This window comes from Euleptes europaea, chromosome 5 (assembly GCF_029931775.1).
Source record: "Euleptes europaea isolate rEulEur1 chromosome 5, rEulEur1.hap1, whole genome shotgun sequence".
In the NCBI taxonomy this organism is placed as follows: Eukaryota; Metazoa; Chordata; class Lepidosauria; order Squamata; family Sphaerodactylidae; genus Euleptes; species Euleptes europaea.
The window spans coordinates 44,358,308-44,384,494 of NC_079316.1; the positions used below are offsets into that span (position 1 = coordinate 44,358,308).

Here is a 26,187-nt window from a genome sequence, read left to right on the forward strand (position 1 = left end):
TTCGTATGGTATATGTGGTCCAGTTCACAGATTAAAAATGTATACCCCACCTTTCTACAATTTTATTTATTTACTTCATTTAATACCCCACCTTTCTCCCACTGGAAACCCAAAACGGCTTGCATAGTTCTACTTTCCTTTATCCTCATAACAAGTATTTAAGGATCACCCAAGGTCACCCAGCAAGCTTCCCTGGCAGAGGGGGGATTTGAACCTTGGTCTCCCAGATCCTAGCCCAACACTAACTGCTATACCACACTGACTCTCTCAAAGCACTTACAGTAAAGTAGGATTATAAAAAAACCAGACCATACAAAAAAGATCAAGACATTATCCAGTGGCAATGCTAAGCCCAACTATCAAACTATATTCAGCAGATTCAAATTGCAAAAAAATTCTAAAATCACTTACAATTACAGAATTAGAGAAATGCATATTTGATTGTTGCCCCTTGTGGAAAAAAAACTCCATGGTTGATTCTCATACGTGTATACCATCTATCCAGTTTTAAGAGATTCAGCCCAACCTTCTCTCTGATATACTATTTTTCTACATTCAGGGAGGTTTGGATGGAGGGGAAAGGAAGAACATTCAAATTCTTATGCACTGTGAAATGACAATTCAGAACAAGCCCTGATCAAGCACCAATCAAATCCTTTGCATTATAGGGCTTTGATTTCTTTCCTGTCATCCAATAAAAGCTCTATGAGCAGAGAATAGTTATTACTGTTCATTTGTTACCCAATAGACAAAAGAAGTAAAAATATTTTGCAACTGCTAGGATTTTTGGGGGGGAGGGGGTCCTTATCAGCAAGTAATGATGTGACTACCACATAAGAATATAAATCAGAACAGGCTGACAAACATGGTGAGATATAGATCACGATGGGTAGTCGTGTCTGTCTGTAGCAGCAGAAAAGAGCAAGAGTCCAGAAGCACTTTAAAGACTAACAAAATTTCTGGCAGGGTATGAGCTTTTGTGAGTCACAGCTTCAGATACCAAATGAAGAAGTATCTGAAGAAGGGAGCTGTGACTCACAAAAGTTCATACCCTGCCAGAAATTTTGTTAGTCTTTAAGGTGCTACTGGACTCTTGTTTTTTTCTACTGCTAGACAGACAGACTAACACGGCAATCCATCATGCTCTATCTCCATGGTGAAATACAGAGTCTGCTAAGGTTAATATATAAAAGGAACTCTGAGATTTTTGTGCAATGGTGTCAATCTTCCCTAAAGAACAAGAGCAAACTTGGTCGGAGTAAAGTAAGCACAAAAAACCTACCACACATGATTACTGAAGAGCGGGCATTTAATATGGCCAGTACAAAAGTGCTTAAAAGACTTGGAGCGGTCAACAGATAAGTATAAGAGGGAAGAGATTTCAGAGGAGGAATACCAAAAAGCTGAAATGAACAAATGTGGAATGCTCTAAAAGTAGAGCTTCAATGGTCAATTAATTTTACGTGATTTCTCACCAGAGCAAATGATGCAAGGAAACCTAATTCCTGGATGGTATTCGGAGTAATATCGACAGCCAAAAAGTTTCTCATGGACAGTCTTAAACCAGGTAGACCTAAAACAATCTTCTCTTAAGCATGCCAAACAACCCTTAGTGCTTGAGTATCACCTAACAACTTTGACTTCTAATACGTTCTTAAGAGAAGCCACGATAGGGGCTATCCCATCACAAACTTGATCAACTGATAAAAGCTCTAAAATGAATTAGGCAACCAGCTTTGCTCACTGTCAACAGTGTACTTAAAAGCTCCTTTTCCCGTCACAGAACCATCTATTTACCTGACCCATACTTTCTTTCAAAACTTACACACACGTGCAAGAGAATATTTGGTTATGCACACATCTTAGCCACTGGGTTTTACACTTCCTTGTTTTAGCAGATGTGTGTTGGTATTAAGCTAGCCAATAAAAGCCACATCTCTTTAATGTTTCTTGGACTTGTATTCATGATCAAATACAGGTTGGCATAGCCAAATTTGTCATTTTCCTGGGCCACAACCCCTGGCCTATTGTATGGTATCTTTGTTAAGGCTGTTTAAATGAGAAGGTGGTCAAGTCAGAATTAAGCTATCCATCTGGATTTCCCAGAACATTCTCTTCTGTAACTTATACTTTGTAATCAACTTTCTAGTTATGACTCAGATGCGAGAGCCGCACTGGAACTTAGTCTGCCTACTAGAACAAGCATTGTTCCACATTAGACAATCTACACAAGATTGAAGTAAGGAAACTTTCATAGGCTGCAATCTGAGGGTAAGAATGTTAATGCAGTTAGACTGGGAGAATGTGGCAAAATAACTACATTTAAGATTCTGGCATCTTATATTGCACTTGAGAAATAGTTCAAGAATCATGGATCAGGATAAATGAGAAACAGTGTTAAATGTTCAGAGACTTGCAACTTTTTGCCTCTGGATCTAAATTTAAGAGCAGACACACTGAAACAGACAAAATATTCAGCTAGTATAACATCCTCCTTCCAAAAGTTGTCAGCTTTTAAGAAGACCGCAGACAGGGCAAGAAAGAAAGAGCCCCCAGCCTACAACCTGATGCCCCCTTCACCCTGGCATTCAAGAGGCACGCTACCTCTGAAGTAGAGGTTCCATTTAGCGGCTATGGCCCATAGTTGTTAAGAGACTTTTCCTGAATCTATTTGACACTCTCTGTTAAAGCTATCTTGTGACAGTGAATTCCAAAACTTAATTATGTACTATGTGAAGAGCTTTGTTAGATTCAGGGGGAAAATGCAAGGTTGAAAAAAGAAAAGTGAAATTCTACCTAATTTCCCACTCCTTTCATAATTTTACAGAACTGCCCACCCCACCACCTTTTTGTTTTTCTAAACTAAAGACAGACACACAAGCTTTGTCTTTCCTTCAGAGAGGATACTACTGCCCCTTGATCACTTTGGTTCTTCTTCCTTGTTGAGATGGAGCAACCAGAACCGTACACAATATTGCAATGTAACACTGATGTGTCATTTTTATTTAGCTAACCTCATGACCCCAAGTTCTCGTTTCCAGGTCAGGCATAATCAAAGTTGAAAATGAACCCACCGGGTCATCTAGCACTTGCCTTTGCCTTGCCACTGATACCCAACAATTGTTTCTGGGGGGAAAATGCAAAGAAAAGAGAACCCACGATTTATTAACGTCTATTCCTTTCCTGAACTGCTCTTAAGTGGTTTCTCGTTGCTTTTTAATCAAGGCTTGACTAGTCTAAATCTTGCAAGGATCAAAAGTCAAAGCAGGAGTGTACTCAAAGAATGGAAATAGTGGGCTGTATCAGCTGTTACACAAACAGCTGTGCAAGAATCAATGCAAGAGACACCAACGCTCCCATCATTCCCTCCCACTATTTTCCAATGTTAAGCTTTTCAGGCTCTTTAAATAAGTTTTTATCTCCTAACCAAACCACATTGAATCTATCACGTATGGACATCATTAGGTTCACGGAACAATGGATCCTTGCGCTTCTGGAAGGATATTACATGCCACAGATCAGCAGCTAGCTAAGCATGTAGGGATGTTTAAAGTGGTGAAATGTAACTAGCTCTTGAACTTTATTCTCAAAGACTGGCTTCCCTCCAGCTTGCCCACTGCACAGTTAAAATGCAGTCCAAGGGTGGTGTACAGCGCCATCCTAAGCAGAGTTAAGAAGGATTTGACTTCTGTTTAAGACTGCACTGTCAGTCAACTAAAAGCTACTTTTGGCTTTAAATACATCTGTACCTTAACACTGTAGGCGGGAAAGAGGAAAACTGAGGCCCACTTGCCTGTGTTTGAAGCCGAGCAACTATCTCCTTCCGCGCCTTCATCACTGCTTCCAGCTTGCCAGAGACCATGATTGAGAGTCCCTGATCCTTTGCAAGAGACAGCTCCAGGTGAGCCCCCGTTCTCTGCATGATGTCCAAGCAGATTTTAGCCTGTTCCCCTTCTCCAAACTGGTTCATGTCTTTGTATTTCCTCTCTTCCAGTGGCACATGGAACACCTGATCAAGAAAAGAGTAGTTTGTTCAAATAACATGTATAACATTGCTGTCCTTCACTGGTGCAGCTGACACCACCCCACTATAATGAAGACACCTAAGTACCAAACCGAGCATCAAACTCCAGGTACAACATTGACAGGATGAATAATGGAGCATTTGGATTTTATCACAAAATGGGATTAATTTTGCAGATTAAACACTATTTTTAGAGGCCAACAACTCTATTACCAGAGTTACAAGATATGGTCATATTACTAGAGGGTTAATACTGTAGAAGCTTATTTCAGGACTGTAGGGTTAACAACTCCATAGGGCCAGCAGATGAGAATTCCTGGCTCTACACCCACAGAATTCTCTGAAACTGCAAGGTCAGGCATCTGCTGACCTCCTCCAAGACAAAGCCCTCTAGGCTAGCCCTGTTCATTCTTGCTTACAGTACTTTCTGCCTCACAACAGCATGCTCAAGGATTACTGAAAAACATCTGCCTTCTCAGCTTATACTGAAGGAGTTTCTTTTAAAGTGTCTGATATTTTTCTGCCCTTTGTTTGAAACACATAAGAGGGGAGTACCCCTTTGCACTGACCTGAGTTATGACAGAAGCCTTGATTGGTCGGATTTTGCTCCAGGCACCAGCAGGTTCCTGGGCTGGCTCCAAGCACACTGCTTTCTCAGGAAGAGGGGGGAAGGCATCCTTGTAAGTTGGAGGGTCATTTTCTTCTTCGGCATTTAAAGCTGCAACTAGAGTGTAGCAAGCAAGGAAACAAAGAAGGTTTTCATGTACAGACCCCCCCTCCCTGCTGAATTTTTTAAAAGCAAACTGATTTGGTGGTAGAAAACACAGTCTACAAACTACTTCACCTAAACACAGATCCACTACAGTAACTGTACCAAATTAAGCTGTTGAGTCAACAATGGCCATTTCTATCTATCAAGAGATATGGAAAGCTGCAAATGCTGTAGAAATCTGGTTTATCCCGTTCTGAGTAATCTACACCTATGTAGTTAATTCTGAATATGGCCCCAGAATGTGGATCAAAAAATCCACACAATAAGGCCATGCACAGAGAAGAGGGTTCCCCCGCCCCCGGGAAAACTAGGAGGGACCCCCATGTTTCCAGAAAAATCTCAACACTTTAAAACAGTAAAAGGGGATTTAAAATTCCCTGCAGTTAAAAGAAATCAAGGTCTCATCTTATCATCACAAAATCTTAACTGCCATCTTTAGTGTTGCTTAGCAACTCTCAGGATGCATTAGAGCAGGAGGACTACAAGGAGACAAGACAACAGTTGACGGAGCTGGGTGCTGAGCTCCAATGCTATTTAGGCTGGGAGGGAGCCCAGGTGTCAGCCAAGAAGGGGTGCTGCTGCTTCTCACTTTCCTTCCCCAACCACTGTGCATGACCGAAGGCAAGCAAGTAGCAGTTGTCACAAGGAGGTGGTGGCAACAGCAGTATTGCTTTCTCCTTCCTTCTCCACTTGCTGCCCCAGTCTCTGTCAGGGAGAAATGGCAAGCAAGTAGGGGCAGACCTGAGGTGGAGGCTTCCTCCCCACCCTGTGAAATCCTTGCAGTTCCATGCCAATTAGCCATGAAAAAATGTCACGTGATCAGTTCAAGCACCTTTAATGTCATAACGGCCTCATCTGAAAGTTAATTCTAAAACTATGTATTGACATTGGCTATTGTGCAGCAGACCACTAACTGCCCGCTGAAGTGGCAAGTTATTTTCCTATTGGGAAAGACTAGCAGCTATCATACTAATCAATGATCCTTGCTTATTTTGTTAATATTTTCTTAGGGAGGTTAAGGGCACCTCCATATTTACTTCCAATGTGACCAATATACTTTGGAAAAGGCAATAAGTGCCTTTTCTATTCTCTCCAGAATCAGAGGAGAATGCCTATTATATTAGGTGCTTTGGAACACAGGCAGGAGAATGCTGCTGCAGCTGTCTTGTTTGAGGGCTTCTTAGAGGCACCTGGTTGGTCACTGTGTGAACGATCTGCTGGACTTGGTCTGATCCAGCATGGCCTTTCTTATGTTCTTAAGTGGCCAACTAACATGGTTGGACCAAAGATACTCTTCTACTAGTGTAATGACAGTTGTGCTGTTGTGTGAGTGTGTGTGTGAGTGTGAAAGACGGGGGGGGATTTTTGCTGAGTCCCTCCTACCCACAGTAGATACCCATTTTGCTCCCTTTGCTATTCACAGGCATTTCCTGACAGCTAGGAAGAAATTTTCAGGGTGCTGCTGCAGGAAGTAAGAAAGTCCTGTTCCACAAGCTTTGCTTCACTGGAAGTACTTTATATCCAACTGGTTAACACAGTTTCAATCCTACATCCATTTAGAATCATATAACAACGAAGATTCCCTTGGATCAATTACCTTACCACCCCACCATCCTTACTGAACTCAGTTTACTATTACCTGCCCATAACTTTTGATCCCATTACCTATGATATTGTTCTGTGGCAAGATAATGGTTTTTATTCTCTTTATACTTGAACAGAACAGCTGGATGAATTGGGCAGAATATTTAAACAATTTCAACACTTAAGCAGTTAGGGCTGCTGCCTGAACAACATGCCTTGTTTAACCCCAGCTACACTGAGAGGGCCAGAGAATATTTCCTCAACATTTAGGTGACAGTGCATGGCAGTGTGATAAGGCTGCAGCTATCATGCAGATAGTTTAGCCCAACCCCTTCTGGGACCTTCTACAAAATGATTGGCCCCACATTATCCTGTATGATCTACGTTATACAGTATGCCACATGGAATGGGAGAGCAAGGTGCCCCACAGTAGAGAGAGCTGCAAGCAACAGTTTGGCAAAACTAGCAGAGACCATTTGCTGAACCACCAGCAGAGACCATTTGCTGAACCACCAGCTTGTATTCTTAACATCTTCTGCCTTTGTATTTTATTAACCCCAGCTATGCAAACAAATCAATCGAGCACTGACTGACAGAATATGACTTTAGCTCCCAGGTTAGCTGTGAGAAGTGGTCAGAGCCAAGCAGTCTTCAAGTGCTGAGATGTAGTAATTAGGAGTGACAGCTGTCTTCTACAATCTTACCTTTCACCTGCTGCTGAGCAAGCCCGCTGCGATGTTCAGCAAAACTTTCCTGGGTCAAAACTGCCACAGAGCTCATGGTCGACTTCCCACCCACACACAATCCGGGTATGCCACTGGTAGTCGGAAAGAAGAGACACTGATAACTACTAAGACAGAATGTGCGCATGAGGGAAGTATTGTGTTTTGTGTGTGTGCTTTTGTAAGATAGATAGGAAAAATTAGATTATAAAGTTCAGTGCCACAATTACTCTGGTAATTCAGTGCCTGGCAAAAGCAGTAATTGTCCCTGGTTGGACAGGCAAGTGGTAGCGCAACCCCCAGGCCACAACAGCCACAACAGGGCTACAGTGAGCATCACAGTACTCTTCTGAGGCAGCGTTTCAACCACAGCTGCACTGCTTTGCCTCCAGGAGAAACAAAATGCCACTGCCTCCCCCTCTAATAGTCTTGAAGAACGTGACAGCCATGAAAGCATTTGCAATAGCTTCTATACAGATAGCTAATGCTAGTTCTTTTAGCTTTCTAAATTATGAAGCAGTAGGGATGTTATCTAGGAAAGGTGTTGTCTATAACAGCCTCTCTTTGCTGTTATGGATGCAGCTCTGCTCCAGACCACACACAGCCAAGGTAGGAAATTATTCCATGTAGTGTGGCACAGAGGACAATCTCTGGTTTGTAAAGTCCACACACACATGCACTGAATCTTCAGTGTGAACCCGGCCCTATGCACATAGGGAGTTATATGCATAAAAATGCTATCTGCATTCAAGTTTTGTATATGGAGGTAGAGAATGCCTGAACCAGAGGATCATTCCAACAGCTACAACTTACTTTCCCAGTCCACTGTATTAACACCAACCCTCATAGAACACTGGTTGTAGAAAAGCCTCTTGACTTACATATCTGGGTGTTATCCTAACACAAAGATATAGCCTCTGGCAGGGGCTGTTTCATGAAAATCAATGACAGCAACACTGACATATTAAAACAATATTTTGTGTTGAGAACTCTCATAAAACGCCATATTACATTAGACAATGATTCACCTAGTCCTAGACCATTAGCCAGTCCAAACAGCTAATCACAGATATGTCAAAGTACAGCTGTCCAGTTTCTTGTGAACAGAAAAATTTGCTTCTGACCACAGAAAATAAAGGATCCCTGGAGGGAAGGCCAAATCCAAAGCCATCATGGTTAACAGACCTGCTTTCCAACACTTATTTCAATCAGATTACACAAAGATAGCTTTGCAACATCCTATTGGCACAGGCTGATTGCGTGTTGTGTGGAAGGTACTTATTTTATAACCTGCTGCCTGATAATTATAAGAACTGGGTGGCGCCCAGCTAAATTATGAGCACGGATATGTAAGCCACTTTCGCTACATCATTACGTACCTCTTTCATGTTCACTCTTGTCTTCTTTCAGAGTTAATTCTGATTTCAAGAATCCATATACAATTTGCCCCCAATCTCTAAAGTTACCTCCTGTTTTCCCCCCTACTTTGTTATTGCTTCATAGACAGGTTATTCAGGCATAGAACTACCATGAAGAGGCATGTTTGCTGTGCTTGCTGTCCTCGCCAGAATAATAATTTACAGCTTTAAAATAGTCTTAGGCAGAGTCTCTAGCCAGGCTTGTAGTTACAGACATTTCAGTATAAACGCTAAGGTGTTCATTTTCACTCTCCTTTTGAAAGCTACAATCCCTGATCTGTGGTGTCTGCATTCAGTACAGTAGTAAAAGCAATATCTTAGACAATAACATTTTTTGCTGCAACATTCAAGCTATTTTATATCTAAACAGAAATTACAGCAAAGTAAAGCAGTTCTCAAACTGTGGCAACTCAGAGACACCCATTTTGATTTTAAAATTTCATGGACCCCCCAAGCTCTGCCCTCCTCCTAAAATGCACTGGAGAGTCCACTTTTCAAAGCTACACCTACCCTCAAGGAGGTCTCCATCTTCAGACCAATATGGTATGACCCACATCAGCTACACTTTAAAAGTTGAAGGGCCTACAAGATGAGGTCTTAGAGTAGCAGATTCTAGAGGGCCACAGCTCAAAAGGCCCTGGGACCAAGTCTTAATCAGTCTCATTCCAGGACTGAAAGGGACTTTGCAATGAGAGAGCAAGAAACTTGCTAATTCGTTAGTAAATTCTAGCTAGAGGTCAGCTGAACATTGGTGGGAAGGGGCCTGGAAAAACTTCAGGAGTTGTTCTTAGAAATAGAAAAAGATATCCAACTGAAAACATCCATTGGCTATTATGATCTATAGACAAAGAGCGCCATATTTCTATCTCTAGGGTGAAATCTTTTGCACTAGAAAACAGAGTGAACACTAGCTCTGTTTTATCTGAAGTAACTACAATCTATGTACGACAATGGTTTTTCCTTGGCACTGTTCAGCCAGAGTTACTAGGACCGAACTGCTGGGTTCTGACAACTACTTGGCAACGTTTTCTAACTAGTGCACTGAGGTGATCTGGATGCTAGGTGACTGCCAGGGGTAGCTCTCAGCTCCCACCCTTCAAATGAGGGGAAGCAGATTCCATCCTCTTCTCCTGAGGCAGGAGAGTCCCTGCCCATTCCTAAAAAGCTGAGAGGGCTCTGTTTTCACATCAGCCAGGTTAGTTTGTGAGAGGAGCTCACCTGCTCCTCGGTCTTTGACAAAGAATCGCAAATCCATCAAGGGTACCCTCACAGAGCTCTGGGTTCTGATGCCCCAGTTTGAGAAACACTAGCATAGCAGATATAATCATGAAATCTAACATACAAACGGTCTAGGATCAAAAGCCCAACACGCACACACACAAAACTTTTAACTTACCAGCTAAATGGTCAGTAGCCAGAAAGTCCGTCCAGTGAACTGCCTGTTTGTCAGCCTGCCAGCTTCTGCTTTTTAGGAGAGAGAGATTTGGGGGAAAGTTAGTCAGTTCTAAGGGAAAGCTCTAAGTTCCATTGTATATAGTATGATTTTACTGTATTCCACAGAAAAAGCTGAGCCAGAATACCAAGTTTAAGTTATTATTCATAAATTTATGTTACTTGGTTTATATCCCACACCTTTCCTGGCAGAAGCCAGCCTCAGGACGGCTTACAACCAAAACAGTAATGAATAGAAAAGGTATAACCATTCCATGAGTCTAATAACATTTATAAATATCTAAATAAAAATTTCTAATCAACTTTGCATAAAAAGGCGTCCAACTTTCTCCCCTCCTGTAAGTCTTGTTGTTACACAGGTCGTTTTAAAAGGAGCCATAACACTGCTGGGTAGCGTTGATTCAAGGGGGAGATGACAATAGGGAGGTTTCAGAGAGGAAGGGTTGGGGCAAAAACAGAATGACGAAGAGAAATAAAAAAGAAAAGAGGGGGGGCCGGCAAGTGTGGAAGCCATTTTAGCCCTCGACCATAGGCCTGGCAGAACATGTACAGGCCCTGAGGAACTGAGCCAGGTACTGCAGGGCCCAGGTCTCACTGGACAGAGAGTTCCACCAGGCCGGGGCCAAAAAAGCTCTCATCCTAGTTTAGGACAGCTGGACAGTTTCGGGGCCAGGGACTACCAGGAGGTTGTTTCCATTCAAATGTAGCACTCTCTGTGGGGGTATATTGGGAGAGGCGGTCCAGTAGATACAAGGGTCCCAGACCGTTAAGGGCTCTGAAAGTAAGTACCAAAACCTTGAATCTGATCTGGTACACAACCTGGAGCCAGCACAGCTGGCGGAGCACTGGCTGAATACGTGCCCTGCAAGGGGTCCCTGTAAGGACCCGCACTGCCACATTCTGGACCAGATCGCATTTCCGGAACAACCTCAAGTGAAGCCCTGCGTAGAGCCAGTTACAGTAGTCTAATCTGGAGGTGATCGCTTCATGGATCAAAGTGGCTAGGTCAGATCAGGACAGGTAGGGGATTAACTGCCAGACCTGATGACGATGGAAGAATGCCATTCCTGGTAGCATTTGTGACTTGGGCATCCAAATGTTCAATTTACAAAGCAGTTGAAAATATAAGCCAGTAGACATTAATAGAAAATAACACACAGCCGTAAAAGTCATAATTCAACCCAATTCCAGCAATTCCAGCTGAAAGGCTTGAAATTTTTTTGTTTTTGTTTAATTAAGGTATTTCCAAATGGGTCAATAATGCAGATCTGGTAAGCCTACTTAGAGAGGAAATTCTACAAACAGGGATGAGGAACCATGAAAAATGCACTGAATGGGTATGCGAATGGGTTCGATTTTTCACTGGAGCAACTTAAACTGTTAAAGAGACAATCCTCTGTTTAGTTGCACAGGATTGCTTGCTCAGTATCGCTACCTAACAATCCAATATCTTTAGACTGTACTTAAATTTTGGTTAAGAATGATTGCTATTCATATAATATTCTATTGACACAGGATAATATACAATTAATGTATTTGATCAGAGGTTATATCAGTGTTGCTTAACATTCTGATTTGTTCAGAAGCAATCTTTCACTGTACTAATGCTACATATATTAACTCCACTCTGTTATGAAGTTCTATTGCAATAAGGTAAAGCAACAGTTGCATTAGATTTCCTTTGCTTGTTGTTTGCTTGGCTGCTCTACTATTCTTTTGCACAAAACTATGCTAAATAGTACTTGGTTGAGTAACGGTAGATAAAGAACAGATGTAAGATATGAATTCGAAATATCAAGACTGTAGTAAGATATGAATTCGAAATATCAAGACTGTAAAAGCATCTCCCATCTGTGCAATGCATAGGAGAAACTAACCAACTTTTTAAAAAAACCTCCCAATAAAACTGACATCAGTCAGAAGATAGGAATGTAATGGAGCCTGGGTGAAACAGGCACTTCCTTACAATCAGAGGCCAAATGCACAAAGCTTTGTGAAGTCAGTCCCTGGCAATTCTAGCCTCAGACAGACACACATACGAACAATACATGGCTTGTATGCGTGCTTGCCATCTTGAAAATTCTATATGCTTCTGTATGAGAAAAGAGTTCCCATCCTAACAGACTTCTTCTTTCTTTCTTTTTGCAGAACACAAATAGGTAGCTAGCCTATGGATTCAAGTAATGTTTCTCCATACATTCCTGCTGAATTTCAGTGGGAGTCAGGTGTAACTGCAAGCACCTGTGTCACTGGGGAAAACTGCTCAAACCAGCTTACGCACAGCAGCAGCAACAAGACAGTGTCTAAACAGTCCTTATGGGTAGGGCCACCATAGGCTTTCAATATTGCAGGACAGCACTTGTCCCAAGAAAAAGCAACTTGAAAGATGGTATTGCTTCATCTTTTAAACTAAATATGAAACCAACAATGCTTTCACCCACACAGCATGTGCTAAGTACTCCAGAAGAAGAGGAAGGAGAGTTGGTTTTTATACCCTGATTTTACTATCACCTTCCCTTCCCTTCCCCACAACAGGCAGCTTGTGAGGTCGGTGGAGCTGAGAGAGCATGGAGAGAACTGTGAGTAGCCCAAGGTCACCCAGCAGGCTTCATGTGGAGGAGTGGGGAAACCAAACCCAGTTCTCCAGATTAGAGTCTACCACTCTTAACCACTACACCACGCTGCACAAGGTTAGGAACCTAAAAGGTATCATTCTGCAGACATGACTGAGTAAACAGGAGGAAGAAGATGAAGACTTAATCCAAACCCACAAATCCTGTTTTTTTACATCACATGCACTATGCAGAGGGGCAACAGTCCTCGGGGGGACATGGATCATTGTACATGGATGTGTTTATGACATACGGCTGGGACTGCTATTGGCAATAAAAATGATAGGACTTTAACGTTAAACGGAGAAGATATAAACCATCACAACAACTGGTTTACCATATACCAACTTGGGGTAAGCTGTATTGTTCCCACCAGGACCAAGCCAAATCAGAAAGAGTTCAGACTTGCACTCTGTGACAGTCAACATTGAATCCTCATGCCACCATTTTTTGGAGATTGCCTCAAACAAGAGGCATTGGCAGGAAATCACTGCAAGGTCTACACAGTTACTGAATAAAGTACTATGCTTCTACTGGCACATATGGCCAGTGCTCACACCGAAACAGCATATAATCTGAACATTTTAAGTCTGTAATGAGGTGGGCAACAGTCAGAGAAGCAACAGCTCACTGTTAACACTTTTCCTACTCCATTTCATCCAATTTAAAAAAAAAAAGTTTAAGGGAAGAGATATTGGCACTGTGGGCTGGACAGTGATAACAGAAAATGGCAAATACTAATAAGCGTGCAGTGCTTTTCTTACTATTACAGTCGCAGTATACTGACATATGACAGAACTCAAAAGTTCCACCATACCTGATCTAGAGCCCCACTAAAGAACTGCAGATTCTCTGGCCCCAAATTAGCCATCTTTTATTGCAGGTGGGTACAAGTTTATATTGGCTGTGTTTCACTCCACCAAGGCTGAGCTCCCGTCAAGAAGTGCTGTAACTCGAATTTATGCCTGCCTGAAAGGAATGCACCCTTGCGGCACAGCTGCTGGTTTCATTGCGCCTACAGAGGCCGCACAGATTTTCTTGGCAGTCAACATCAGAGACTTAGGACAATGTTATTTATGAAGAAAAAAAGAAAGGTGTTACTGCTTCATCATTGGCACAGGGAAACCAGAGGGCCAAGAGTTCATGCCAAATCAGAAGCGGAAACTGCTTGCAAACCAGCAAGGAGCAGCTAGTTTACTAGCAATGATATATTAAAAACGCTTATTAGGCAAGGATCTTACAAGCTTAACAATGTTCAAAATGAACCCGCTCATTTACAAAGCTTTTCTTATTACAGAATTATATGAGACAAAACACCAACACTTAGGAGGTGACACACGTGAAGAATGAGAAAGTGGCAAAGGGGTGGAATGGGGACAGGGGAGGACAGACACTGTAACGAAGCAGGAGAAACACTGTGAGTCAATCCGGGTCATGCATCATGCTTCCCATACTTCTCTCCCTCGGGTTTAAGTGACTGGACTCTAAGGTAATGTTCATTGCTCCTCCTCACTTACCACTATTAAATCCTCTTTTACTACAGCACAGTGTGAAATGAAGCTGGAAGTTGAAGCATGAAAAACTCAAACCCCACGACAAAGAAAGTTCTTAACCTATGGGCCCTGACCCAAAAAGTGGGTCCCAGGCATTTTATTTATTTGAGCTTACTCTGTATTTTTTTCAAGTGGGACACCATACCAAAATGGTGAGAACCACTGATGTAGACAGCAGTTTGGATCCCAACTAGGATTTCCGTGGACACAAGGAGGGGGTGATAACCCCCCCTGCAACAGCCCAAAACATGCCACGAAATTCGGCTCCTGGGGGAGAGGGGAATTCCAGGAATAGCTTGGAAGGGGGGAATCAGAGGTTTCCCATGGAAGTGGAGAATCGGCAAAAAAACAAAAAACCCTCCCTGTGCTCACAGAAGGTTTAGGTGTGGTCCAAGCCAACATTCAACATTGTAAGCAAATCGAAATTAGCAAAGTAAACACACACTAAATAGCAGCATGGCCCTATGCATCATAGAGCAGGTTAGAGTAGATAACCCCCCTGCCCCTATGCCAAATAGCAGCATGCCAAACCATTTTATTGTGTCAAGGAATCTGTGGCAAGCCCCTAAAGCACAGCGGGTAGCACTGCTAGGGTTCAGGGTGCTCCTAGTATGACTTGGCAAATATAATCCTTGCCTCTTCTTCTCCTCTTTTGTTTGATGGTTTGATAGTACACCATCTTCACAGAGAGACAATGCAGGTTTTTTGGTACATGGGTCAAAAATGTTCCCTACCCCAGGGTAGATAATCAGCAGCATGTTCACCACAAGCGCTAACAGGAAAAGAAACATTTGCAACAAAAAAACAAGGGATACTCCCTTGATGAACTGAACAGTGGGGAGGGGAGAGAAGCTGTAAAAGTATTGGGTCAACACTTCTCCTGACATACCACAGGGAGGAAAAACAAGAGTAGAAATATAAGTTACCTGTGATGTAGCCAGGAAATGAATAGCTGCATCAAGGGAGGGCATTCCTACTCAAAGGTTTCTCGGAAATCTGAAATCTAACAGTGGTGACCAGGGGAACAAATGCATACAAGAACTTGATTGTGATCTTCTCCACAGGATTCTGTGTAATGCACAACACTTTGCAGAAAAGATACAGCTAACAGGGAAGCAGATCAAGGAACAGCAACTATAATACTGGACACTATTTATTTACAGAATGTATATCCCACCTCTCTCCCCTTACAAAGGCCGCTAAGGTGGCTAACAATTTAAAACATATATGATAAAACACATTATAAAACCATTAAAATAAACCCTCCCAAACATACCTCATTAAAACAACTTTAGAAAGAGTTAAAAAACAGAGCTAAAATACATATAAAACAGGTAAAATGCTTACAAAACATGAAGCATTGTTTAGGAAGGAGGGATCATTGATCGAATGGCAAGATGAAACCCATTGGCTTCACCCACTGGCAGAAGATGGCAACAGTAGGAGACTGTTGAATCTCCCATGGGGGAGAGTTCCAGAACTTTGGGGCCATCATCAAGAAGGCCCTCTCCCAGGTTGCTACCTGCCTAACCTCAGTCAGTGGGGGCACCCAAAGCAGGGCTTCTAAAGAAGACTTGTAAAGGTCAGGCAGGTTCATAAGGGATTAGGAGGTGCTTCAGGTCTGCTGTTCCCAAACCATATAGGGCTTTGATGGTCAAAACCAGCACCTTGAATTGTGCCTGGAAACACACTGGAAGCCAGTATAGGTTGGCCAAGACTGAAGTGATATGGTCCCTACAACCTATGATGGCAGCAAATTGATTGTCAGCAGGGTGAAGATGAAGAATTAGAAACACAAGATACAAAAAAAGGAGAAACAAATGCCCCCTGTATATTTATTTTAAAATTTCTATGCCACCTTTCCATCCAAATAGGGTCCCCAAGGCAATGATACAGAGGCAGTTGTTCGAACTGGAGAAACAGCTCTTTCAGAGGTTTACACAATAAAACTGCAGTCTCAAATACTGCACCATGTTGCTGAAGCCAGAAAAAACGCAGCAAGTTTTGTGGAGAAAAGTACTGCACTTTGGGCTACATCACATTATTGAGAGTTTTGGGGCTACAACCCCCCCCCCCATTCATTCTAAGAGCTTCTCTGTTGGTGCAAGGCCAGGAAACAGGGCAGTGGTTAATTGTTTTCAAACACCCCCATCCCATTGATGGCTCTCTCAAAGTATTTAAAGCTTGGTTATACAAAGGTCTCTAGCCAGCAGAGAACAAAGGGCCATCTCACACCCTGGCAAGAACGTGATGCCTAGCAGGAGACAGAGACTTGGAGATGGCAAAAGCTATATGGTATCTCTTTCTGGGAAGGACAGGAAGACTGATTCACAGTGGGTTGGGCAGAGAGAGTTAATAGACTCCCTGGATCCAAGTGGAATGTAGTCAATTTTTATGGGTTCTTTTGCAAGGTCCATTGCAGTTGAGTCCATCTGGATGGCCGCCATTACCACATGAAGCTAACAAAGGGCAGGCATCCCAGACAAAAGCTCAATGTAAGTTCTGTTACTTTAATAGGAAAGAGACTATCCTAGAATAACAACTGTCAGGGTATGCTAGAGCAGGAACAGAGGAATGCATGTATGCACCTTTACATTGTAACTTTGCTTGATACATTGCTGTGCAAAGTATGTGTGTGGACATGTTCTTTTAAATAAATGTCTTACTATTTTGAAAGCTGAAAATTTGTTCTTTATAACTATAACATGCCTCACTAGAATGCATTACTAGAAATATGCCAGGGAGAGGGAGGCAGGTGGTCAATAGATCATTAGATCCCCATGAGTCCAAAAGTATGGTAAGCTATCCCTGAGAAAGCTTGCCACAGCAAAAACAAGAGACAGCACAGGCCCTAGGCAGAGCCTGTTAACAGACGCATGGATGAAGTGCTAGCCCTCTTAGTGGGAAATATTCTAACTGGCCAGCTGGTGGCAGCATATATACCCACAGAGAAGGAAGGAACCTCTCTAGGCATTGGGCGGGCTCAGGAGAGTAGTGCACTGCTGGGTAGACACCTAGGACAGCCATTGAGTGTCTTGACATCTTGGAGGACCCAAAGCGGAACAGAGCTCATGGGTCAGCGTGGTGTTCTGCAACAAGTTTCATCAGGCACTGGGTAAGGTGAAGCAAAGTAGAAGAAGTTGACGATCGGGAGGGCCTGAGAGGTAAAAAGCAAAATTCTAGAAAAGCAGAAGACACAGCATTTAATAGTGGGCCAATTCTGATGGCTATTCACACTTAATATGTATATAAAGCAACAGGCAGCTGATAGAGCTCCATGAAGTAGATCAATTGTGCATGGCTATTGCAATTTTTAAAAGATTAACATCTCCATTCTCGGTCCTTGATCCTCAAATACCACACTCAGAGTCTACCTTCATGATGGGAACAGGCTGCCCCACTAAAGAACTACCAATGAATGAAAATTAATGGCAAATTTTCTCTATTGTGCTTCAGGGGTAGGGCTATCTGTGGTATGGGCCAAGGTGAAGGTATTTATGCAATAATTTCTATTAAAGGTGTGCACCAACTTCTAAGTAATTATGCCACAAACAGTACCCACTGAAAGGAAAGTTCTATGTATCGCAGAGGTCTCTCACAAACCCTGCCTTTGGGGTTCCAACAGTCTGAACCGGTAGGTAAGAGTTTTGTACCCCCTAATCCACCTGTCACCACTGAAATCCTACATGCCATTTCTGAATAAGATGAAAGTGACTCAGGTCCTTAGTTCTGGACATACAAAAACATCAACACTCTTAAGGTCCAAACAGTACCACTGTCATTCTCAAGGATGGAAGGCAATGGCATACAGTATTGGCAAAACAATTCCCTCAGTCCTGTGAATAAGAAAATTAGTCTTTGGAATGAAGGTTGTGTTGGTGCTGAGGACCATTTTTTCCTAGTGGAAAATACCCAGATCTTTGTTTATGTAAAGAACATTCAACTCTGAAAATCTACAGGCTGACATAAAGCCAACAACGAAAGCCATCTTAAATGTCAGGACCCTAAGTGGTTTAACCCTCATCTTAAAAAGTCCTGATAAAGCCAAGTTTAAATCCCATGTGGATAACCTATGAATTGTAAGGGAGTTCAAAAGATTACACATTAAGGAACTGTTTTAACATGTGAATGTTGGGGAAAACTTCTACCCCGTTTCACTCCAAGAATGGTTGGAATACCTACCTGAACCCCCCACCCCGAATTTCAAAGTGTGGTACTTTCTCAAGGCCAGACTGCAAGAAATCCAGAAACTCTTCCACTTGTAACTTACTTGCTCCTAATGACAGGATGCAAAAACTAGAAATTATTACATACTGTTAAGATGATGCCTTTCAAGGGACAGTAAGTGTTAAAATAGTTTCTTGTGCATAACCTAGCTTCTGCAATTGAAGCTGCAGCATTATCAACTGCAGCCAACCTAGTCAGGGAACCATCAGAAAGCCCTCATTGTGGTCACAAAAGTCCAAGAAAAAAAAAGCCTAAATAACATCGGGGGAGGGGGGAATCGATGGAACCAAAACCCAAGAAAACCTTAACTACAGTCTTTGAACAGCAACGACCTCAGCCTAGCACAAGGCAAAGACAATAAGATTTTTTTTCAAGTACAATGCAATGTATGCATATTAGAAGCATAATTAGAAGCCCCTGGGCAAGTGGTTGAACAAGCATAGAAACAAGAGAAACCCCATAAAAACATGGGTGGATCCAGGATATCCTCCTTTTTCTTAAATAGTAAGGAGCTTCATAGTAAGTCCAGTATTCCGTTCTCATTTGAGGAGAGGATGATATCCTGCTATGCTTGGGATATTACAAGCCCACTTCCAGGAGAGAAAGACACCAACAGCCAGCTACTCAGGGAAGAGATTAGACTACTTGTTTAAAGACCCACTGGCCAAAGACCATGTCAGCACAGTCCATTGTTAGCGTCTAATAAATATAAATAGAGGCCCACACTGCTACTTTATAAATGTGTTAGTATCATGACCAAAACATTAGTACTGAAGAGTGGAGACTAGAAAAACACACAAGGAAATCTAGCAACCTAAGAGCTCTATGAGGAAAAGCAATCAGAGTTTTCTAAGACATGCACTCTTGAAGAGGAAAAAAAGAACTAAAGCAGGCAGGGCAACACCCTCTTCCCTATTCCCTTCCTCCAGGGATTACGAGAGATGGGAGTACCCAAGCATAGCAGGATGTCTTCCGCTCCTCAGATGAAAACATTTACCGTAATCTTAAATGTACCTAAGCATGGCCAAAAACCCAAAGCATGCAGGATGGAATGATATAAATCTACATGAAATAACCTTTAAAGAAAGATTTAATTACTAGATAAATTGATTTAAATCATTCTTAGAAATACAGTATTTCTAAAAATTCTGAGGTCACAGGGAAAACATTTCCCCAGAAACAGAAAAATATTAAGGAAAAATATATACAGTACTTTCTTGTCAAACCCAAACTTCTTTTAATGCTGTAACAGAATAAATCAAGCTAGTATATACAATAGTGCTATTTGGCATATTTATGGAAGTGTAAATATATTTTCAGATACAAGCCCCACACAAATGATTGCAAGAATACTATTTCACAATTTCAGTGGCACTTGTATAACAGAATATCTTGGTTTCATTCACGGCAGATAAGAACAAAAACATAATATGCACATGACCTTCCAATTATGTGAATAAAAAAGAGGCTCCCAGAGTCACATGATACAGGTGATAAATACCTATATCCTACTGCTGTTACACTAACTTTTATCTTTCCCGTGCTTTCATCTTGCCTCAGCATCATTCTGAGTCCCCCAAAGGCACTGCGGGGAGTTGGGGGACCCCTCACAGAGAAAGCACATGGGTAGGTAAGGGGGGCAATGACGAGGGAAAACCGGAAAGATTGTCCTTCTTTCCTCTTCCGTCTCTGCAAGGGTATTAGGATACAAGAGTGGACAAAAGACTGCCTGTGTGCAGAAAGGAATAGGAGGCAATAGTTTTGAGTATTCTGTGCTGGAGACCCTCAAGTCTACCTTGCACTAGATTTACCATTCTCTTAAGGTGAACCACCAACACAAAAACAAAGAGGAATCAGTGGCCACAGTGTCAGAGAGTCTGCATGGTGTAGTGGTTAGAGTGCTAGACTACGATCCGGAAGAACCAGGTTCAAATCCCCACTGCTATAGAAGTTCACTCAGGGACCTAGAACATGTCGCTCTCTCTCTCAACGTAATCTACCTAATAGGGTTGCTATGAAAATAAAATTGAAGGAGAGAATGATGTTGGTAAGTTGCTTCGGGTCTCCACTGGGGAGGAAAGCATAAATAAATATGAGAGACCTGGGTTCAAATCCCTGCTTGCCATGTAACATATTGGGCAACTTTAGACCAATCACTCTCTCAGCCTCTCCAACCTCACAGGATTGTTGAGAAGATAAAATTAAGAGGCAGAAGCATTACATATGTCACCCGGTGCTTCTTGGAGTAAGGGCTGGATAGATTCAGGTGGGTGCACACACACAAACGTTGAATGACTGTAGCACCAAGAGCCCTCATAAAGGAAGCTGGAAGCAACAATTTTTTTGCATGTCTGGCCCCATATAAGTGGGGAAAAACAGCTAATATGAAACCTGTATAATCTCAAACTCTTAATGGGGAACTGAATAAGGCAAAGTATTTAACACGCTTTTCAACATACCCTCTAGCAACCAATAGACTCCTGTTCTTTCCAAAAAATTGTGTGCTGAAAAATAAAATAAGCATGCACACATGCATGTCTAGCCATGATTTGAATTTTCAGTAAGATCAGCGTTTTCAGAGAGCAAAAGCGAATCATGTGCCATTTTAATCTATTTCAGTTTAAACGGTTTGCAGTTCTATTAATAGAAGCCATTATATATAATTAAAAGTCCTGCAAAAGGGTCTGAAACTGTACACATGAACACCTCAATGTCCTGCTGATTAGCACAAGGTCAAACACAATGAGCATTTCCATTCCCTCACTCTCTACACTCACTATTGTAACTGTTGCTGCCTTCCTTTCACATACAACTGATATAGTTTCTTACAATCCTAACTCTGACAGAGCTTTCATCTGTCCTCTGGAATAACTTCCGCTGCAGGGTAAGCTTCAAAATACTCTCACTACCATTTCTTTGCAGAAATTTGAAAAATGTACTACACAGTTCTTTAAGATGGTCAGAGGAAAAATTCCCAAAACACTTCAGAGACAATAAGTTACATATGAAAATGAAACTTTGATTGTGAACTCCTCCAGACAGGACCTGCCTTTATTTTGCTTATGATAATCTCTAATGTGCCATGTTGCATCAATGGCCAACAATAAAGACAGACGTAAAAGCAGATAACAGCTTTGCCACATGACGAAATGGAGCCTCTCATACAATCATCTCTGGTATAAGCTCCTGAACCAGTAGATATATGGGTAAAACTAAGGTTTGGACAGAACTACTTCGGATTACAAGTAAAAAGGGCTCAAAATAGAATATTCTTAAAAACATTTTTAAAAATAGGGGAGGGGGATGTTCAGGATTCTTTTCCCTGTATGGAGACGCATTTAGGGATGAAATAGATGTGACCGCCACAAGGATGCCATCACCATTTTAAAATGATTTGTAAATGGTGCAAGAACATGGCATACTGCTCTTGCTCCCCCTCCCAAGCCTTTCAAATGCCAAAACAGCTGTGGGGGTGGGGGGTGAGCAGCCGTTTCAGCACTTGATATGGTGTGGGGGAACCACAGAAGAGCCCCTCAGCCAGCTGCACTGTAGGCCCAATCCTCACACCATTTTAAAATCACTTTAAAATGGTGACTGCATCCTTGTGGCCTAATCTGACCCTCAGTCAAACCCATGATCTGTAATGGTAGCATCCAGGCATAACTCAACAGTCTTGTCTGTCACCATCTTACCAATTTACCTGTAATTAAAACAGCCTATTTCCCTTCCAAAAATGTTATTTCCTTTATGAAGTACCTAATTTCTGAACCGCATCCACCTGCTCACTTTGAAAACATTGAATACCTACGTCGCCATTGCATATATCAAACTTTATTAAGCAATAGGCTCCAGGGCGGTTCAAACAAGTCACTTCCCCTGCCTTTTCCTCACAAACTCACTTTTTTCCTGAGCTCCAACTAAGCAAAGTGGTGATGGGAAAACCAAAGCATCAGAAGAGGATTCAGAGGTTCTTTGAGATTTGTGGGCTGGGGAGGAACAATAGGTTTGCCTAAGGTTAGTAAAAGAACCTCTCAGGTAGCTTTTAGGAAGCAGAGCACAGAGAAGCAAAGGTAAGTTATGTCCGGCCACTGAAAGCCACCAGGGTTAAATCCAGCCCCTAATGCAAGCTGGCCCTTCAGCTGTCAATTCCATGGCTAGAAGGATACATATAGGTAGCACTGAGACTTGCGTGGCCTACCTCTATTCCAGACATCCCTCCAGTAAAACTAGTAGCAACACAGGGCTTAGGGGCTGGCGGCAGCAGGGGGGGGGGGATGACAAGAAACAGTAACTAAGGTAGTGTGCTACATGAGGATTTTATTTTGCATGTGGCTCTTCTGAATAGAAACTTTAGCCTTCCACGACGATACCAACATGTATATCTTTAGGGTTTTTTAAACAACCACAACTAAAGTCAAGCAAAAGATTTGATTAATAAGGTTTTTACAAGCCTTAGCTGTTCATACTAGGATTTGGACTTGCTAAAGCTATTTTCTGAAATCTTTACTGATTTGTTTTCAATATCCACCAAGGAAGTTGTGTCACAGAATATGTTCTTTTGTGCAATCTCATAGGCCTTCCAATTCCACCTATCAGGTTTCATCTTAGAGTCCAGCCTTCTAATACTTTCTATGCTGATAGGGTGATTGAGCCCAACAGCAGGGCAAGGCAATACCATCACATCAACAGTGAAGTAACTGATCTTGGAGAATGTGCCCATCTCTGTTCTAGAAAGCCACTGCTCTCTTTTCTCTGCAAACTGTCACTTCTCTTTGAATCTAGCCAGTGCTGATACTCCAAAACTTATTATCTGCAACACTTTTTACTTTGCTATGCACTTCAGTCAGCCCTCCAAGTAGCCCCAGATGGCTATATACCAACTCAGAACCTCTGCAGATAATGCTTAAGTAGGCATAGGATCAGGCTTTGTTCCATGAACTTAACACAGTTGCCCTGTCTGCCCTTTCCCCAGGTTTGACTTTTCAACTTTGGTAAACAATGCTCAAAATACCCTACGTACACACCACTAGTATTTCACTTCTCACATGAACACATACCATAAAGGAGGAAACTTACAACAGGTGCAGTAAAGGCAGAAGTTTCCTTTAACCGAAAAACAAGACCAAAAGAAAAACACACACCCACTTAAATATTAGCAAGAAGCTTTTGGTCATTTGGGCAACCAATCCCAGAAGAATGGTCAGCCATTTGAACAAGTTTCCCTGCAAGAACCTCCTTATCTTAAATCAAATTGTTTTAAAAAGGCTGCAATGTTGTTTATGAACAAGGCTCTCTAACTAGTACCGGTTTCAATACCGAAAATGGGAAATGTATTCACACACCTGGTGGGCACCTCTTGTCTAGAATTTCTGAGTAGAGGTTCATAAAAAAAAAAAAAAAGAGGAGAAATTTCCTGTTGGAATTTCGTCCTTTCACAATGCTCTTTATAGCGAGGAAGAAAAACTTTCCTGCAGTAATAAGAAACTGGTGATTGCTCAACTCTGGAAAGCTTATAAGCCTTTAAAAAATAGATGAATGGATATAACCAACTTCTATGATGCTTATGATGGATGTGCTTGTGCAAAAAAAGAACCCATTCGTACATTAAATAAATTATTACAGGACTATACACTGCCAAAATGCTCTTCAAGTGTACACCATTCTGCAAAATATATGAGTGAAAATATACAATTTGTTCTCAATAATGACAACATAAACACAGATATGGAATGAGCCATCAGGTGAGAACGGAGTGTGGGAATGATGATTGTTCGGTGTTGACAAATTGTAAAAAAAGATTTTAAGTACTTAAATGCAAGCATTAACTAAATTCTGGTCATTTTGTCGTTGTCCCCTCAAAGTCAATTTAAAAATGAGTACATATTCATATCTAGGAGAGTGCAGGAACATTTCCCAACCATTCTGTAATTTAGAAAAACACACACACTCTTCAGAAGTATCCTGCAGAGTATCAGTGTCAGCAGAGAGCAGAGTGTAATTTTCACAAATGCCACCTCAGCATTGCCTGTACCAGCGACCATTCACAGCTTTAGAAGGGGAGGGGAAAGGAGAGCCTTAAAGGGATAGTAGCCTTCCAAAATAGGTTAAGAACTGGAAAACGCTCTGGATACTTAAAAGTGCTATTAAAGATGTTAAGATGAAAGCTATCTTTTGCTTTGCCTTCAGCAGCCACAAGCCTAACCCCTTAAATAAGGCATGTTTCACATTAGCTTGTTATTAACTTGACATTTTTTTGACTAGAAAATAAGTTGTCTGCCAGTATCAGCTGAGTCCAGAGTAGTTTCCTGAACTACAGTTCTCTGTTGAAAGACTTTCTACCTTCACTCAATCCATTCCTTCCAAATTGTGCACCATCGACACAAGGTACTCAGTTCCCAAGTCAGCATAATTTGTCAATTCAAGCATACTAGATTTGGGCTGGGCAAAAACAGCAAGATTGCACTTGTAAAAGTGTAACTTAATATGAGAGTCCTGACCTGGATAGCCCAAGTTAGTCTGATCTCCTCAGATCTCAGAAGCTAAGCAGGGTCGATCCTGGCAAGTATTTGGATGGGAAACCTCCAAGGAATACCAAGGTCATGACACAGAGGCATGCAACAGCAAACCACCTCTGAACATCTCTTGCCTTGAAAACCCCACCAGCGGTTGCCATAAGTCAGATGTGACTTGACAACTACACACACACACACACACACATATATATGAGAAAACAGAAAAGATACAGCCACTGGACAAAACAAAAGCAACACTCAGCACACACATTTGTAGTGGAACAGTACAGAATGAATAGAGTTGGGTTCCACCACTGAATTCTACATGTGCCACAGACCAAGATAATTATATTTTTCCATCTACTGCTTTGTTCTTGAATGGCAACATTTAGAATCATTCTGAATAGCAACAGAAACACTTTAATCTGTACAGTTAGTACATCTTGAGTTTTACACATACAAGAATGGTAACGCCGATATCCACACACTTCAAGTATCCGCACACATACACACACATATATTCACCACTAATCTGAAGACACCCAGAACTGAATAGCCTAAGAAGATAGGTGACCATTACTAATCTAATCTGTATGTAAAATCAGGATTAGATAGCTCTATATTAAGAATTTAAACTTGCTAAAAATGGTTAAGCTTTAAAAGGGGGAAATGGTTCTGACACACAGCTAAATTATAGCTTTACAAGTCTCAAAAATCTCAGAATACTAGACTGTAAACATTTTGCAAGACTGCTCCAGCACAGGCCACAAGCCAAAACACCCAACATGTTATTTCATAAGATCATCACCAAAGTCTTCTTGCAAAGGCCTTCTAATGGATTCCATATCTGCAACCAAAGCACTGGTTCCACCACCACCTTATACATTTATCACAAAAAGCTATAATGAAATCCACACAACTTCTTGCCCCTAAATCAAATCCAGTGATATTAAAAAGCGAGACCTACCAATTCTGCAAAAGCTCAAACACACCTTCAACTCTGTGATTAGGCCACTGACAGCCCAAAAGAAAAAAACAGCCTAGATCTTTGTACAGCCACGAACGCATGCAAGACTTTGCAAGAGCAAGTTAAAGACTTCCCTCCACTTACCCATAGCTCTTTCAGGATGCCACACACACCCTTGCTAGACTACACCCACCCAAAAACTTCAAGCACAGCAAGGCCTCTATGACAGACATTAACACCATGCTGCACACAACCCAATTTGGAGTGATAAGACTGGCTCTTTGGTTCTTGTAGGTTATCCGGGCTGTGTGACCGTGGTCTTGGTATTTTTCGTTCGTAGCACC

At 41.8% G+C, this 26,187-nt stretch overlaps 1 protein-coding gene across 1 annotated transcript in view; it reads right to left on the reverse strand.

Annotated features, from left to right (window-relative positions):
* HDLBP (high density lipoprotein binding protein) overlaps positions 1-26,187 on the reverse strand; it is a 59,613-nt gene that overhangs the window by 23,758 nt on the left and 9,668 nt on the right. The window contains exons 2-5 of the mRNA XM_056849376.1: positions 9,917-9,981; positions 7,085-7,197; positions 4,594-4,748; positions 3,794-4,009 (exon numbers count right to left, since the gene is read on the reverse strand). Coding sequence (XP_056705354.1) covers positions 3,794-4,009; positions 4,594-4,748; positions 7,085-7,160 — 447 coding nt within the window. The 5' untranslated portion in view covers positions 7,161-7,197; positions 9,917-9,981. The remainder of the gene's footprint in view (positions 1-3,793; positions 4,010-4,593; positions 4,749-7,084; positions 7,198-9,916; positions 9,982-26,187) is intronic.